The sequence below is a fragment of the Thunnus maccoyii genome, chromosome 20, assembly GCF_910596095.1.
Source record: "Thunnus maccoyii chromosome 20, fThuMac1.1, whole genome shotgun sequence".
NCBI lineage: Eukaryota > Metazoa > Chordata > Actinopteri > Scombriformes > Scombridae > Thunnus > Thunnus maccoyii.
This window is the reverse complement of record NC_056552.1, coordinates 18,798,030-18,816,066: the sequence shown is the minus strand read 5'-3', so window position 1 is coordinate 18,816,066 and position 18,037 is coordinate 18,798,030. Positions and strand designations below refer to the sequence as shown.

The 18,037-nt window shown below is 40.2% G+C and overlaps 1 protein-coding gene across 2 annotated transcripts in view; it reads right to left on the bottom strand.

Moving 5' to 3' along the window:
* Nucleotides 1-16,060, bottom strand: part of LOC121886536 (transformation/transcription domain-associated protein) — an 83,274-nt gene extending 67,214 nt beyond the window's left edge. Inside the window, exons 1-23 of one of the 2 annotated variants that reach the window (XM_042396594.1) lie at nucleotides 15,986-16,060; nucleotides 15,133-15,255; nucleotides 14,230-14,279; nucleotides 13,698-13,808; nucleotides 13,318-13,422; nucleotides 12,773-12,856; nucleotides 12,241-12,297; nucleotides 11,942-12,067; nucleotides 10,177-10,254; nucleotides 9,833-9,921; nucleotides 9,122-9,218; nucleotides 7,886-8,024; nucleotides 7,180-7,258; nucleotides 6,312-6,546; nucleotides 5,884-6,220; nucleotides 5,676-5,773; nucleotides 5,244-5,438; nucleotides 4,938-5,129; nucleotides 4,682-4,847; nucleotides 4,294-4,550; nucleotides 3,640-3,840; nucleotides 2,047-2,198; nucleotides 61-260 (exon numbers count right to left, since the gene is read on the bottom strand). In XM_042396594.1, the coding sequence (XP_042252528.1) occupies nucleotides 61-260; nucleotides 2,047-2,198; nucleotides 3,640-3,840; nucleotides 4,294-4,550; nucleotides 4,682-4,847; nucleotides 4,938-5,129; nucleotides 5,244-5,438; nucleotides 5,676-5,773; nucleotides 5,884-6,220; nucleotides 6,312-6,546; nucleotides 7,180-7,258; nucleotides 7,886-8,024; nucleotides 9,122-9,218; nucleotides 9,833-9,921; nucleotides 10,177-10,254; nucleotides 11,942-12,067; nucleotides 12,241-12,297; nucleotides 12,773-12,856; nucleotides 13,318-13,422; nucleotides 13,698-13,808; nucleotides 14,230-14,279; nucleotides 15,133-15,232 (3,148 nt within the window). In that variant the 5' untranslated portion in view covers nucleotides 15,233-15,255; nucleotides 15,986-16,060. Of the gene's footprint in view, nucleotides 1-60; nucleotides 261-2,046; nucleotides 2,199-3,639; nucleotides 3,841-4,293; nucleotides 4,551-4,681; nucleotides 4,848-4,937; nucleotides 5,130-5,243; nucleotides 5,439-5,675; nucleotides 5,774-5,883; nucleotides 6,221-6,311; nucleotides 6,547-7,179; nucleotides 7,259-7,885; nucleotides 8,025-9,121; nucleotides 9,219-9,832; nucleotides 9,922-10,176; nucleotides 10,255-11,941; nucleotides 12,068-12,240; nucleotides 12,298-12,772; nucleotides 12,857-13,317; nucleotides 13,423-13,697; nucleotides 13,809-14,229; nucleotides 14,280-15,132; nucleotides 15,352-15,985 lie in introns of those variants that run through there. The other variant, XM_042396595.1, reaches the window with a different exon arrangement.
* Nucleotides 16,061-18,037: the final 1,977 nt, after the last annotated feature.

Here is an 18,037-nt window from a genome sequence, read left to right as displayed (position 1 = left end):
CAGATCAAAACAGAGAGCTAATATTAGATGTAGAGAGTAAGAAGAGTTTGAGTCCCTCACCACACTGCTGAGCCACGGCGACCATGGTGTAATGACGAATCAGGCTGGCTACGAAGGGTAGCGCACTGGGCCTCAGGTCCTTTATCACTGCAGACATGAATGCCCCAGTCAGAGCCTGTTCAAAAGTTCTGCGAGCAGGTGTGTCCTGAGCCTTGTAGCGGTGAGAGATGATGACACTGGGGATCCACTTCTCAGTGAAGCTGATGCAGGGAAAAAAAAACAAAACACACACACACATTGAGTAAGAGGACGGCGTATTAACAAGGACAATACGTTCACATTTTTTGAATTCAAGGAATCCCAACAATAATTTAAGCGTTAGTGTTCAGCTATTTGCCAATTATTTCATAATGACAATCAGGTCTGCAGTCCCCCAGCCTGCATCTCTGATTCTCTTTGTTCTTTAATTTTCTCTCTTCTCGGTTCCCTTTTGTCTTTCTACTCTCCTGCCTCCCCCTGTCTCTCTCTTAGTCCCCTGTTGGTATTTTTGTTATTTACTGCAGCTGAAGACAACTGGGCCGTGGTGTGATAGAGCAGCTGTTTTCTCCATGCTTGAGCTTGTGTTTTATGCCACACGCCAGGGGCAGACCTGATGGATCGCTTCATTTCATTATTGCCATTTAAAAGACTGCTCTTTGGAGGAGGAGAGGGAAGAGGTGGGCAGGGGGGGGACTGAGTGGAAAGGAAAGGAGTGGGCAAGGAATGTGGCGGGTGGAGAAAGTGAGGTTGGGGGGGGGGGCAGGGTTGGTATGGTTGACAGAATGTCAGATCAATTGCCCTTCACTCATTCAGGGGCCTGCCACTCCTACGCTGCTCCGTTCTCCCCGCTTGGCATTTCAGGAATTGCTCTGTGTCTTTTTTTTCTTTTTACACTGAAAGGCTATATTTACAGTGACCAAATATTGAGGTTAAGAGAGAGTGTGTGAGGAGGATGAATGAAGGGAGAGAGAAAAAAAAAATGAAGAGAAAATCTTTCACGAGAGAGAGGACACTGCAAATCGAGACATCTGACAAGAGGAGGCGGCAGGCGCAGCCCCGCTGATCATAACTGACACACTTCATTATCCCTGCAGAAATGTGCACACAGACTCATTCGTGTGCATGTGTGTGTTAGTGTGTAATGACAGGAGAGTGTAAGGGGCAGGGTGTAGCGTAAACAGACAGGGGAAAGTCAATTAGCCCCTGCCCGGGGATCAATGATGGTAATGTGACTAACCCACCCGACAACCTCCCCTCCTTCCTGTTTGTCTGTTCATGTATGTGTCTTTGCCTCGCAGTGAAGCCTGCCAGAGGGTTGGAGGGGTAGGGGGGCTGCGACTGTGTAATTAGCAACTCGCAGTCTTGAGGCAGAATTGATGAGGCGGTGGTGAAGACGTGACGCAAGAGACTGAAAGCAGGGCATGTCAGCAGGTGGCGGGACAGGGGGTGGAGGAAGCAGGGAGGAGCTGGTGTGGGTGGGTGGGGTTGGGAGAGGGCAAACAGGGAGAGAGGGGTGAGCAGTGGGCAGGGAGAAAGGTCAAGGTCAAGTTGAGTCACATAAAAGGTTAAAGAAGGGGGTGACTGATAGCAGACGTGACTGTGTTACGTCTCAAAGCTCAAATTCATGAGTCGTAATTTGAACAATTCCAGCCACAAGAGTTTAGTAATGATGCATGACCTATCAGTACGGATACAGCAACACATAAATATTCTAAATATGTACTGAATAACTAATAAGACAAAAATATCAGGCAAGGCTAGCAACATTTTCCCTAGATAAAACTGTACAATGAATATATGCAGTTACATACACTGCAAAGGACCTTCTTAACAAAATAGACTTTTTATGACAGAAAAATAGGAAAGTGTCACATATCGATATTCTATTAATGCATTATAACTAAAATAACAATCACTTATTCTGAAATAAATATAATAGCTAATAAATCCCAATGTATCATAATATTTCAGGGTCTGTTCAAAATCAAAACCAGAAAGTTTACTTACTTGGGATGAGACAGAAGCTGGTAAAGAGAGTGTTTGTTGTCATCCAGACTGGTCATGGCCACCAGGAAACACTTAATGACCTCCCAGGCCTGTCGCCTGTAGTAAGGCTCTGTGTTGGCACTCTTCAGACAGTCTAGAGCAGTCTCTATCGCCTTGGAAAGAATATAACACACATATCTTACTTCAAAATCTACAAAAGACAACTACTATTTATTCTTAAAAGGACAAGTCTGGATGTTGCAAAATGCCAATATTCTTAAATTATTCATATGGGAGTTAAACTGCGATATATGACTACACATATATATATATATATATACATATATATATATATATATATACATATATATATATATATATATATATATATATATATATATATACATATATATATATATATATATATATATATATATATATATATATATATATATATACACATATATATATATATATATATATATATATACATATATACATATATATATGTGTGTGTGTGTGTGATAAATTCGCAGGAAGTAACAGAGCACCATCTGGCCAAGCAAAGGTCATTATGATTTCTACATTATGGGCTGACAAGCCACAGCAGCCAGGCACTTAAAAAGGGAGAAAATGAACTAATTAATGCCACTCATAACAGAGGGGACGAGATGAGAGGGAGGCAAGAATAAAGGGAGGATGAGAAGAGTTGAGGGCACAGCGTAATTGAATCGTAGACCTGTCAGTCCTTTAGAATATCAGGATATTTCCGCCAGGAATGGGACTCTGACAAGTCCTCTAGCACAAGTGCTTAGATATGAAATCGAAGGGTCTGAGTTCTGAGAAAACACGGCTCTCTCGTCAGGCTTCTAAGAGCTTGAAATTCCTGGAAAAATGTTTCTGAAGTGGTCAGTAAAAAGTAAGATTTAAGAGTTAAAATGGAATCGGAGAAGAGATATTTACCTTCAGTAAGTTCTGCCCTACCTTGAAGAGATTCAAGTTATTCTGATCACTGTTATTTGATCTCAGTGTCTACTTTAGAGCACTTTAAAATGTCTCTCACACAGTGTGCCAAATAATCATATGGTTGCATCACGAGTCTACCAGACTCATGCCTTCAGCCTCTGCATGTGGATTTGCAGTGTGCGAGTGTGTGTGTGTGCTGCCTGCGCCTATGATGATGGTGAACACACAGACGGATAGCCAGAAAGAAGGAGCAACCATTAGTGAGAGTAAATAATGCCGTCATGGTGGCCCGCACTAGATTGATGATTACTGACTGGGGATGAGGAGGAGAAACAGGAGATGAATTTAATTACCTTGAGGACACACACATCTCCTCACTCAGTCTCTCAAACACACAAACCTCCTGACAAGGATATATTGCTCTCTGTGGAGAACAATAATGAGGAATATCAAGCTCTTTTACGCTTAATTCTTTCTTTCTAAAGCTGAAATATAAAGCAATAAGGGGGGAGAGAGTGTCAAAGTAATTTTAGGCTGTGTTGCAGAGCGAAAAGATCGCAAAACTTTCCTCTTGAGAGCCCCGCAAATAACTCAACAAAGTGGAGGACATCATGCAAGCATTTGTTGAAAATAGCAGTGTGGTCTTACTTTCTCCATTGGTAGCTGTATTGACGCCTTGCAGTCGGTGAATTCGGCCTTGATGCTGGGCCCCTGGACCTCAGTCACCACATAATGCAGCCTCTGAGACTCCTTCAGCATCTTCCTGTTGCTGCCACCAAACTTTCCCAAGACTCGGTAGGCTACATGGGAGATGCTCTCTGCTGGGTTACGGAGGGTACGCCACAAGGCCTGGAGCACAGGGTCAAAAAGAGAGAAAATATACGCTTTGATGTTGAACAAACCGAACCAGAACATTTAACTGCATACCTTAAAAAGTACAACTGATCACTGTCAAAATGACTGAATACAATCATTACCGCTACTAGACATCGATAAAACGCTAAGCTTACAGAATTGTAGCCTTAATTAAATTAGAAATCCTTTTTATCTATTTGGCTGGTGAAAAAGTAAAAACTCTGGCCAATACCAAGCTTGTGACTGAAAAAGAATTTAGTGTTGAAGGTGTGAATTAACCTACACGGTCCTTGTGGGTGATCCTGATTCAGTGTGTTGACCACTAGAGGGCAGATATGCTAACTGATACTGAAAGAATGATCTAATGAATGGATGTGGGGGAGTTACTTTACTTTTAAGATTCAAAACTGTGTCCAGCTGGTCGCAATGGTGAGAGCAAACACGCACCTGCATGAGCTCAGCCCTGACAGGCTGGATGTGGTCGTAGAGGAAGTCGGGCTGTAGGTTGTCCACACACAGCTCCAGGGTGCGAAGGCCCTGGCTGACCAGAGTCTGAGAGCCATTGAGGGCAGATACCAGCGGATCCATTAGCATGGGTAAGTAGGGCAGCAATGAGCTGAGACGCACTGGCACTGTCAAACACAACTCCACAAACAGGTCCTTCATGTGCTGCTTGTGAAGGCCACTCTGCAGCATGTTCAGACCTAATGACATGAAGATAAGTGATACGCAAGAATTTATGTGTGGTTCATACAAACGATTATTCTTTTTGCCACTTGTCAAATACAACTGATTTTCACCTCAGAGAAATGAGAGAAATGGCGTGAAGCTTTACCTTGCAGCAGATTGGGTAGAAGTGGTAGGAACTCTTGGTAGAGCAGGTCATGGCTACCTCCACCAATGGAGCGAAAGAGAGCCCGGAGGAGCAGGAAGTAGTTGTAGGGTTCCTTAGCTGATTGGGCCAGCTCCATGGAGCTGTTCACTATCTTGTGGAGGTGTGGCTAAGGAAACAGGAGTAGTCATATTACTAAAGAGTGACAAACGTGACGGGGAAAAAACTAGCCTATCCGTCTCACCGCATGCTGACTTACCTTGAGCATCTGTTCATTCTCTGCAGCAAATAGCGACACTGATCCGAAGACCAGTTTGAAGAGCTTGAGGTAGAGGTTTGAGAGCTCCACGTTGGAGCCCATCTCTGGCAGTCTTTCCAGAAGATACTCCACTAGGATGGTGGCAAATAGAGCTGATGTTGACAGGTTTGCCAGGAAAGAGTTTGCCACGATCTAAGAAAAAGAGAACAATAGATGAGATTTGAGCTCAAGTAATAAATGAAGACTGAATAACACTTTCACAAAACTAATAGCGCATTTCTTATCTATATGTGAGACAGCGTGTACCTGCAGTGCGTAGTTCTTAGAGATCCTCTCCACCATGTACGGCACAGTAGTCTGAAAAATCTCTTTGAATGTCAGGGGGTTCATCATGGTGAAGACCCCAGCAAAGTGCTCCAGGACCTCTTTCTCCTCCTTCATACGTACAGTCTGGCAGTTGGCCACCCTGATGTATGTCTGTTGGTTGTTGGCAACCTGTACCTAGTCATAAAAGACATGAGAGCTGTTACACTGTTGTTGCATTCAAAACCATTTTATCAATCATAGCCATGTGCTTATTTGTTGGATTTTTGTTTATAAGTGCTTCTAGGAGCATAAAAGTCTGCAAACTTTATTTTGTTTTACCCTTGTGCTTTCTTATATCTGTGTTGAATATTGCACAAAAAATGTACAAGCTCAAATCTGGTCTCTGTTGGTATAGCCAAGAAATTCTCTTACCTGGTAGATGTCCAAGGCCTGCATGGCATATTTTACCAGCTTAATGTAGATTTGTGTCTCCTTTGGCTGGAGCTGTTTGTTAGGAATGAATTGAGCCTCTAAAAAAGAACAGAAAACAAAAAACAGAAGTTAGAAGGTGATTGTTGTTGACACTTTGCAAGATGCTTTTAAACAAATGGTTGTTGAGCATGGATCTGTGTCCTCTCACCTCCGGGGGCCTTGCAAGAGGTGATGCCCCAGGTAATTGTCTTCACTCCGCACACCAGCGTCTTGACTAAGCTGCGGCAGTCTGACACCTGAAACGTCTGCTTGTCTTCCTTCTCACCAGGTCGGTCAAAGGCCGTTGCAGTGGATGGTGGTGCCGTGGCAACAGGCGTGGGAGGAGCAGGAGGTGCAATGGCAGGGGTGGTGGATGGAGTGGGTGTGGCTGGTACCCCCGGTAAAGCCACCGGATCGACCACACCCATCTCTGACTGGGGCTTGCACTTCTTGAAGATGGAGACAAGCTGGTAGCGTGCAATGGTGTGAAACTTCAGCACAAATACCTGATTGATGAGAGAGAAAGAGGGAGAAATGATTTAACATTCCTTCAACAATACCTGTGTTTTCTGTTGATCTCAGCTCTGCACCGCCTACCTCCAACATCCTCATCAGGATGTCCCGTCCATTGCCGTTCTCCTGCTCTGACTTTGAGCGGATGCAGTCCACCAGGTTGAGCAACAGCTTGCAGGACATGGTCTGGATGTTACTGGGAAGTGACTCGTCATCAATGTTCTTGGCGAAGAGCTGCACAGCCAGGGATAAATCTGTCAGGGGCAAGTTCTGACGAACGTGGTGCACCAGGTCTGCTAGCGTGCTGTAGGCCAAGGGTCTGGAAAGGAAGAGAGACATCGTAACTGTGACATTTGGAGTAGAATTCTAATCAGATTTTATGACTTAATTGTAGTGAAAAACACTGTGCTCCGATGAACTGATCATTTTTGAAAAAGGCAGAAAAAAATAGCAATCAGGAGAGGAGAAGACAGGAAAAGCTTGACAGATATGGAAAGTAGCTTGGGGATGCAAGTAAAACTGGCATATGTGAGGGAGAAAGAGAGAGAGAGAAGGTGAGCTAATGAGTGACACTGATAGTCCTGCCAGGTTTCATCCAACTGCCTTGTTTCCTATGCAGTACTAATGCGGATTGACAGCTATTTTGTTGATGAGGTGAGCCAGTTTGGCAACTGAGGGAGGGTCAAGGAGGTTTTGAAATCGACATAAGGGAGGATGTGCGGGCAGCCTGCCCTCTGGAGATGCAGGTGTACATGACAAGTTGACAGTGCGATCTGTGCTGCAGTGTTCTACTCAGCTTCCCTGAGAATTTCGGCAGTGCTGAGATCTGCCTGATTAATATGCTAGGACACTTAACATGCACCTGGCTGAGCAGTGAACCGCCAGGAGAGAAAGGGTACTGACGCCAAGGAGATCAAATAATCGTAATCACACACACACACACACAACTCACCGAAGAGTCTCTCGAGCGGTGTAGCCAGAACCAATCAGGATGGATTCATCAAAAAGTTTGTCCATACAAGGTATAAACTCTGAAACACACCAAGAATGAATTTTAATGGCAGGATTCAAACATAGGTGAAATTTCAAATTTAGGTTGCAGTTCTAAATTAATGCAAAACCAAAGAATAATAAAACCCAAAGCTGTTTGTTTTATTGCTTTGGAAGCAAACAAATAACTGTCACCCAAACACCCAGTTGTGGTTGAATAATTTCCTCCATTTTCTATGACTCCACAAAGTAAAATCTCTTGTACAAAGTGAGCCGAATTGCTGAAAATGTTTTGAGCCGCAGAAGTAACTCTCAGAGTAATGCAGAAAATCATCAGAAATGTGCATCGTTGTCTCAAGATTTCACTGATGGGCAGTTGAGCTTTTATTCCATTTCATTCAGTCTCACTTTTCACTGCTCAGTCACCAAATCAAAATGAGGTTCTAAAGGCTCAGTTTGACAGCTAATAAAAATGTTATTTCAGAGGTGTGAAAGACGAAAAATGAGGTGTGACTTGGCAAGAAAATGTAGACTGCTAATGTTTTGACCAGGAAGAACACATTAAGCTGCAATTAGCCTTAAAGTTTCTCCAGCTTTCACCGGTGAGGAAAAAAAACAATCTTGTTTCATATAAATGTGTGTGTGTGTGTGTTTGTGTGTGTACGTACGGCTGCGTAGGTCAGTCGTGAGGATGTGCTTGGCTGCAATTAGCAGTTCCTTGCGGAGGTGAGCCGTCTCAGAGGGGCAGTTGGACAGCAGCTGCAGCATGCCCTTTACCATCTGCTGAGAGTACTTCCCTACCAGGTCCTGATAGAGTGGAGACACACACATGAAACATATGATAAAAAGTGCAGTTCATTTTTAAAATGAATGTATACCTGGCAAGCCATGTTCTTTAAATAAAATTTGAGGAACAAAGGAACAGAGTTGGACATTGGAGGAAAACTCTACCTATGGAAATACAGAATTACACTAGAAAACATAAAACATGATTAAAATCTCAAACTCAGGCAATTTACTTATGAATTATATTTTTACATATTAAATCAAATTTGTTTATATATATATATATATTCACATCTTATTGTTGGTAAGATTGTCAGGATGTTGTGATACATTCAATCCACTTTATTTTCTCTCTTTTTTCATTCCAACTTTTACAACTTTTACCCTTTGTCAGGTTTTAGTTGTTGTTTTTATGTTTCTACTGAAAGGGCCATGCCTCATATTTTGAGCAACCTTTCGATGTCTGTTCATTTAAATTTCATATTTTGTTTCTGGACAGAGGTGGGGGATGGGTGCTGTTAAGAGGACAAAACAACAGTACACTAAATCTCATACTAATGGAATTCTTCTAGGTGGGTTAGAAGTTCATTATTATGGTATTATCAATGTTTTTTCATACTCATGCCAATTTCCTAGGTTTTTAGTGTCTTTTACACAGTTCCTGAGCCAGCAGAGTTGGAGATAGTTTCAGAAGATGCTATTTCAATTTCATGTTCAGAACTAAAGTAAATATAAAGTCTTAATTTAGTTTTTCAAAGTGTGGGTTTTATCTTTATTCTTTGCAGCTTTCAGTGTCTTCATATCATTGAGCGCATTACATTAGGCTCTGCTTACTGCCAATCACCTGACACCCACAGGAAGAAAAGAAATCCACCATAAAAGAATCCCTCAAAACATGTGTGCTTCATTTACTACATCTTTTTATTTAAGGGATCTTTGCTAGAAGTTACTTTAAGTTGCATTTTTAAAACATTTTAAAACTTTAAATAAGTATAACACATATGGCAAAATGTTGGTGGGAAAAACCACGCACAGACAGAAGTGAAAGGGTTTTGACTCACAAAGGATGACTCACTAAACCAATTCATTAACAGTGGAAACACTCCAAACAGGTGTACCTGGTAGATTCGGATGATGTAGGCAAGAAATGACAGAGTCTTGATCTGCGCAGCAATGAAGTCTGCATACAGCTCCTTGTTATAAAGCTTGTGTTGCCTGCAAAGAAAAACAGCACAATTTACATACAAAAGCCATTTAGTCCCATGAAAGACATTAACGATGCTGTATACCTGCAGTAGGTGGCAATTATAGAGGTTGAAAAATTGGGTCTACATGAGTCAATTCTACATGGGTGACTTGTTTTGTGTTTGTGTCACAGCTGTTACAGCACGTCAGGAAGAAACTTTCTCCGTACCTGCCAGAGACTGCTGAGGTTTTTTTTCTAAATTAACTCTGCTCCATTTCCTTCCTGTTCGGAATGCTTAACGCAACCCTCTTCCCAACCCTGAGAGGTTTCACCTCCTGCTAAGCCAATTTCTACAATTTTAACTTCCCCAAATGGATTTTAACTCAGGCTTTGGCAGGCAAAGTGCCGAGCAACACCATCAACAAACTTACTGCTAGGGAGGAAGGGCGAGAAAAAAAAAAAAAAAAAAAAATCAATTCTCTTAAACATGCCCAAACTCATTTCGAAGGCTGTAAAGTGAAAATGAAATTTGTTAAAGGCACACTCTAACTCCTATTTGAGACACACTGGCACAGCCCACATGCATGAGCATTAACACACACACACACACACACACACACACACACACAGAGATGCATCTTACCTGGCCTGCGGGGACACCTGGAGCATGATGGTGTTCATGATGAGGGGCACAAACTCTGACACCACGTTGTGAATGTTCAGCTTATACAGCTGAAGGGATAACACATTACCTCAGTAAATGAAAAACTAACCTCATTTTAATACACACACATTATCACAGCTGAAGGGTATAATTCCAGGACTGGACTCCATATCTTTACATGTACTTTAAGGGAAAACATGCTACAACTTGCACGACTCCAATTATCTAAAAATGTAGATGAGTCAATTCAGTTAGCAGTGTCAAAATATTTGAAATAAATAGCAACTTCATTTCCCCATTGTTGCTGTGTTTATTTCTCTCACCTGATACATCAGCACCACTATGATGGGCAGCTCCGCCAGCACCTTGAGAGACAACGACCCCCGTGGGATGATGGTGTGCTAGCGGCAGAAACAAAGTCAACAACATAATGAGGATGACTCTAATGACTGCAATGACTGAATGACGTAAATGCTGGTCACTCGCCACACTCCTCTACATCTGATACATATCAAATAAGGTGATTCTGAGAGATAGACCATTGCCTCAGTAAACAAAAGGTTAAACTACGTCAAATTTAGAGAACAGAAGGTTGCTGGTTTGAATACTTGTCAGTAGAGTACAGTAGAGTTTCAGGATTTTTTTCTCACCCCATAATTGTTTTGATTTCAGTCTGTGCAACTGAAGACCACATTTAATTTCAAGAGAAATGATCTTCAAGAGACAGGCAGTCAGTATAGCACCAACTTCCTCCAAGACTCAGCACCACATTCAACTAAAAAAAAGTGCTTAGGTGTTCAAACTTTTAATTCACCAAGAGCTGAGGGCTGTTTATTAAGCCTCATTAACATTCTTTTGACCTTATTACCGACCCTCACTGACTATAATCTGGATGTCCGCTGCTTGGAATACAATTAAGTAGTATGGCTACATGGCTTGTTTGCAACTTTGCTAAAGTTAAACATATGAAATCTCTGTTACATGAATTAAAAGGGACATACTGTAGAAAGGGAGATTTCCATTTCTTTTTTGACTATAAAGCAGTTCTAGGTGCTATATAAATAATGTGAAAGTATCAAAATGCTCAGTCCACAGAGATATGCACACAGCCCGTATTCAGAGACTGTGCCTTTAAACAAGTCGTTTGGACTGCCGTAATGTTGTGATGTCATAACTATACGCTCAGTGTTTCCCCCCCATTTACCTAATTTATGTGCACTTGTTTCATTTCAGCTCAGTGTGAGATTCTCTTCTGTGTTTTGCTGTCATTTATGGTCGCACTAGTTTCTCTCCTCTCCTCTTCTCTCTGTATTTCACCGGCGGTGGGGCTCAACCCCTCCATACACACACACACAGCGGAGCAGAGGAGAGACAGCTGCAGAAGAAACGCTGCACAGTTGTTGGATGTCAAGAAGCCAATTTGTCATTGCACAGCCTTCCAAAGTTTGGATAACATTATCCTCAGTGGTGGCCATCACAATTTACCACTGAGTTTTACCCAGAACCCTGGTTTTACCTAGCTACAGTAGTTCACAATCTGTTACCTGTGGTTAGCCTTGGTGAAAACAGAAAATAGTCAACCAATCAGAAGAGAGCGGCATTGAGCAAACACAAAACAGCAGATTTCAGGCTGAGTGAGACAGAGGGGCTGCATCCATGGCTTGTACAGCTGTAACTAGGTGCTTTTTGACCATAAAAACATGCAAACAGACCACGACAATGAAAATATCAAACTGGGAAAGGGGCATAATATGACTTTAAAAATATCAGTCTATTTGTGCATCTTTGTCTTTGATTCACAAATTTACTAACATAATATCAGCTTTCCATATATTTAGAGATTTAGATCTCAGTGGTCAGTGATTATAATTACATATTCAGTGACCTGTTTCACATGAACTACAGCGTGTAATGTTTGGATTTTATGGATTTTCTATCTGAGAATAATTGCAGTTTTGTTGTTTCTTCTGTTAGTCTGCTAACAGCGCACTACTACCATCCAGTGGTTACAGACAGTAGTGTGAAAGAATGCAGTATGGAGATTTAACAATAGTCACATAAACTCCTAGAAACTGTTTTTCATCTTACCGTTCGTGTTTCACTGTCTTCCCTCTCAGGTGCAGTCTTAACCAACACCGAGGTGATCATTCCCACCATTTCTGGGGAGGGAACTGTGTTCTCTGCTATCACCTGCGGGTTCTCGAAGTACCTGGCCTGGTGGGAGCAGAAAGACAAAGTGGTTAGAGGAAACAGAGGGGAATTAGGAATTTCACAAAGGAAAAGAAGAAAATGGCATGGTACTCAGTGCTTCCAGTAAAAAGCTCAATCAAATCATTACCAAACACTTCACTGCATGCAATTCCACCTGCTGCTGAGGCTGTACTTACAACAACTTTAGGAAGGTCTTTGTAAATCTGCTTCACAAAGTCCAGAAAGTGATGAATCTGAAGAGAAGATTATAGAGAACATTTAAATGCAAGGAACATTCAACTCAGGAAATGTTCAAATGTTTTTCTTTTTCATAAAGAATAAGAGGAAGGCGATTATTTCTCTATGTCTTACTTAACCTATCCTGATTAAACCAGAGGGGAAAAATCATCATTATCAAATCATCATGTATTTACTAGCGCTGCCGTCTATTGTTATTCATTCGGCTCCTGGTCAACTAAGTAATTTTTGGTCAATTACATTTTTTAATGGTCTTCACTTTGTGAACTTCACTACATTCAAAAGATAATTTTCGAAAACTGAATTTATCTGCATGTGGACACAATACTGGGAAAACAATTTCACAGATTTTTTAATCAAAGCACTGAATTTGAATAGTAAGTTAAGAATGTCTTAAGTTGAGAACAGCTCTATCAATATCACTTCATGAACTCAAGAGGAATTTCAAAGCAATAAGGTTGAGATTCTCACCTCCTGAGAGATTGGAGGGCGGAACTGTTTGTGCAGCTCGATAATAATGCGAAGGCATATCAGCACATTTTCCTCACTTTCAATCTGGAAAAAATAAAAAAAAAATCAAGAAAAAACATTAACATGAAATGGCCATGCAATAGTTCCGGTCTGTATGTAATAACTGCATATGCAACTAATATGTATTTTTCACAGTAACCACAGTGAATTATAAATTTCAAACATCACCAGCAATTTCCTCAGTTTTCTCATCCAATGAACCCTTCTCATTTTATTAATTCTTTGAAATTGTCGACCACAGAATAAAACTATCCCAGCCACAGGCTAAATTTTCCAGCATTTGACACGTGGTTAATTTTAATTCTCCACAACTGTATGTGCATTTACTAAGCTTTGAAACTGATTAGCTTGGAACTTGAGGCAAAATCCACTACTAGCAATAAAATACTCAAAATGCAGTTTTACAGTAACTGAATGATGCAAAAGTATAAAATATAAAAAGAACAACATGTTTCTGTTGAATTGCAAAAGAACAGGACTCATACCTCCAGGAAGCGGAACATCACAGACAGGATGTTCTTAGTGTGTGGGCGAAGGTGTTCATTTGTTGGGATGCGGTGGATGATTTCCAGCACCAACTTCCTCAATTGCTGTAAAAATAGACCAAATTTTTAAAGCCAAGAATCGAGCCTTGCATACACTATTTGATATGAACCAGTGAGGTGATAGTCCAGGTGATGTGTTGTGATGAAAGTCACAACACAAAATTACTTTCAACAACCCCAATACAAAGAGAATTGAACTACTCTGAATTAAAAGTAGGATTACAGTGTTAGCATTATGCTACAGTGGACTACAGTGGTTCTACATTATTGAACATTAATTAATCAATAAAAATTGACAAGTGTAGGCAGAGGCCACATACCTGTGTAGGTTTTTCTTGAAGGAACTGCACCTCTCCATCTTGAAGAAATGTGAGGAATCGAGGGATGATGTGTTCCAAGAAGGTGGAGTATTGAGGCGAAGATGTCACATTCTGAAATGGACAAGTCAATAAATAGTACAAGAAATACATTTTATGCCATCAAGCAACTATCCTGAGTGATGTTTCAGTGCTGTACAACATTTTATCAATGTAGTTTTTCTTTCGTGCAGCAAATTTATTTAAATCAATGTTTTTTCTATTTGCAGTTCAAAAAAAAAACTTTGGAGAATTTGGAAGAACTCAGTATATCCTGAGTCATGTTTCAGCGCTGTGCAACATTTTATCAATGTCAACGTTTATTTAAATCAAAAACATGTTTTTTCTAGTTTCAGTTACCACTTCAAAAAAACTTTGGAGAATTTCTCTTTAGTGGGATCCATAAAACCTCTTAAAAACACATCATAATCCATCAGCAGAGACAGAAGAAAATGAATCCCCTCCATTACACACTGAGAACATTCATCAAACTCACCTCAAAGTTCTCGCTGACCTCCTGCATCATCTTCAGCTTAGTTTCATCAGCTGGAAGTTGAAGGACATAGTGTCACTATTAATCAAAGCTGCTAATGATACAATTTGACTTTTCATGGCCATCTCCATGTGCTCAGCAGGGACTCTCAGATCTTATCAGTTTTACTTTCAGCGCCCAGTTTATCAAAAGGTACATCAGGAAACACACTCGCACTCAAACTCACACACACTGACAAGCACTCTCCCAGACACACGTACCTTTGACTGGACTAAAGCATATCGCTCTCATCACATCGCCCATGCTTAACACAGATGCCTAATATTATCTAATATTAATTATTAATAATCTAATAATCAAAAAAATGTTTAAAGCTTTGGCAAGAAGTGTGTACTACTAAGTATGACTATTTACAATAATTTAGTTGTCTGAATGTGCAGTCTTAATTATTCAAATTCAAAACAAGACATTTTATATTGACCTATTATGGTGTGTGTTCATTAACTCTTAAACACACATGCATTATCTTTCTAACATACAAATATATAAACTGATGATTTACAGTAACTGACACCCAAAGGGGATATGATGCACTCACACAAGTTCCTACCACATCTGTTCATGCAATAAAGTGAGACATCAGCCCAAAAGGTAGCATGAATGAAAAATAAAGGAAGAAAAACATGCAATGCAGGTACAGCATATCATCTTTGGGTGTTGCATTACTGCTGGAAGAAACTTTTTGGGTTAGCACCAAACCCCTGAGAAAGTGCATTCAATTTACTGACTTTTATATTATAAATAAATTACTTTGTAAAACCTGACTTTGATAATGTGAATGTGTCATTTTTCAGAGATCTAACATAACTCATGTCCAGCAATAAATTTTAAGATCAATGAACTTACGTGTGTTTGCGTCTGTGAGTGCTGCCACAAACTGCAGGTACTTCTTCATCAGTGTGGTCTGGTCGACCACAGTGGGGCTCGGAGCAGGCACGAAGGCCATGGTGGCAGCTGGAACTGACTGAGCTGCAGAGTGAAAACGGGGGCAGATCTCAGTGTGGTCTCATGAGAACTACACAGATCTCAGTGTGGTTTCATGAGAACTACACAGATCTCAGTGTGGTCTCATGAACACTGCACAGATAAGAGGAAATAAAAGACTTAAAAACATTGGTACTGACAGCAATGCAGAGATTTTAATCTAAATGAATAAATAGAAGTTATGTTCACTGAACATTTAGGCAATAATCAATGTTGTTGAGGAAAAATTAGTGCTTGATAAACAAACCAGTAACAGACTCCCAAACATGCCTCGAAAGCCCAGCGGGCGCTTAATGATGACGTCATTTAAAGCATCAGCTAGCACAATGTTCGTACACTTCGGCAGAATTTGTGAAAAAGCTGGTTTTTCGGCGTCAAATGTGAACCCTTCTATCACTTAGAGGCCGTACATTCTTGGTCTGCCGCACCATAAGCCACACTTACAAGGTACAAAGTCACTTATAAGGTAAATCTTACAGATCACATTCGCTGCAGTTAGCTAATAAGCTAACTTCGCTTTCCCAAAAGAAAGAAAGCGCTCGTGCATCCCTTGCCGTTAAACTCTATATGAGAGCAAATAAACAGAAACCAAAGGCAGAAATCTATTTTTCTCAGATAAGAACCTGTTCAAAAGCAACATGCATACAAGAGGCCGTGAAAAGCACCTGATATATCGCCAAAATGTATTAAAATAAGCAAACCCATCTGCACTTACCCAGCGCCGCAGACAGGAAACCGCCGCTCTGTAGCTGCCGCGCTGCTGCTCAGATGGGTGATATCCCTCCGCACATTGCGTACAATACTTTCCCTATAAATGTAAATATACAGTATAATTATGTCTGTGTGACGTGGGTTTAATGCAAAGAAGCGATGCAAGCGATGTCCAAGTCTGTGGAAATAAATGGGTTTACTGGTCAAAGCGTCTTATTCTAGTACCAGCGGAAGGATATCGTGTAATAACCAGTGGATATAAGACCATCGTTTTCGATGGTCTTCTGACTGCTGGGACTGTCACTAAAGGAGGTAACTTTGCGGGTAACTGCGCATGGTACGCTGCGGCAGCGCCATCTGGGAGAGTTGAACAGCACCTTTATACTGTACTACAATACAGAATGTAAAGTTGTGTAGACATATATTGTTTAAATATATTTGCTAAATAATAAAAACTTAGTCTGCTGTTTAGGCAAGAGATTTAAAGATCCCCTCCAGACATGTTTTTAAGCCATAAAAATACACTGCTTGGACTAATAATTTGTGTCTGGTTTATTTTTTTCCACAAAAATTTCACTTGAATAGTTAAAAATTCTTAAAATTTCATCTGCTTCTCAATCAATGAAAATGTATTTTTCATTTTCAAAACTACTGAACACAACACATTTCTCTTACTTTAGTGTAAAGTTGATTCTCAGTGTACAGTATGTGCCTATTGGACCGGCATTTGCTTCCAAACTAGTTATGATGTCACAAACTATGCTCGTATATGGATGCATTAAACTCAAATCTAAGGTGAAGCTCAAACATCCAACTGAAGTAATAAGCAACAAGCCAAGCAGATTTTTGACTGGAGAGGGACTTTAAAGTTGTAATGTCAACTCTAAAGGCCTGAAGTTGTATTATTATGATTTTGGTACCACTTTCTAATAAGAGTTATAAAGGGTTTAAGGTTATAAGTTCTAATTAATGGTTAATAAATTCAGTTAAATTTACTAAAGCTTTATAAGCCATTAGTAGAACAAATGTGCAGGTTGTGTGAAAAATACCATTTGCTGTTGTTTCTCCTCCTCATTAATAAAGGCTAATGGGTCTAAAACAAATTCTGCAGCTGCAAATGTCACTAAAAATTTTAACAATGGATCGTAAGTGTCACATTTTCTAATAAGCCAACAACTCTGCAGTTATAACTATTGGCAAGTCATTAATAAAATGTTTTAGAAGAATCCAGTCTGTAGTTGTAAATTTTAATAAATTGTTAAATTCATTTTGGTCCATATGTCCTGCAATTCTTTTCTAGATGGTCAAAGGTCAAATGATTCAGTGGAGGAGTCTTCCTAATGAATTAAAGATTTAAAAACACAATGCAAGTGTCATGCTGAAGGAGAATAAACACCAACCAGAGGTATATTTTGCAAATTAGCAACTCAACAGATCATCATATTAGTGTGGTTTGTTTTTTAACCACAAGATGGCAGCTCACTGAAGCAGACTGCAGGTCTGTGAACTCTCCACATTCTGACATTCTCAATGTTTTAAGTGAGAAAAACCTGATGCTAACCCTTTATGAATAATAGAACACCAGGGACTGCATTTCATCTCTTGAGCTGAGTCCAGCATAGGCCGTTTGACCCCTTTGAACATAACAGGTAATGAAGTTGGCATGAATTGTTGCAAATGTTACACTTCCACATCGCTTTTCTTATCTGATGCCTGTCATAAAAACCTATGTTTTGGAAAGAAACAGAGGAAATTGCTCCCATATCTTGATCTTCAGAGATTATTTTTTTAATAACTGAGACTTTCATAAGACCAGGACAGTGCTAGAGGATAAGTGTGCAACATTTAGTAGAGGTGCTGTATTTTTTCTGTTTCTTTATTTTTATTTTTTTCTGATCATTTTCCAGGAATACTGATCAGTGTCAGGACAGTCAAAATACATTTTCATGCTTGTTTTTTATATCTTCAATTTGTCAGTTCTTGTTATATTAATGTAAGAAATCATCAAATTTGAGAACATAGGGGCCAAAAATGTATATATAGCATTGTCCCTTTC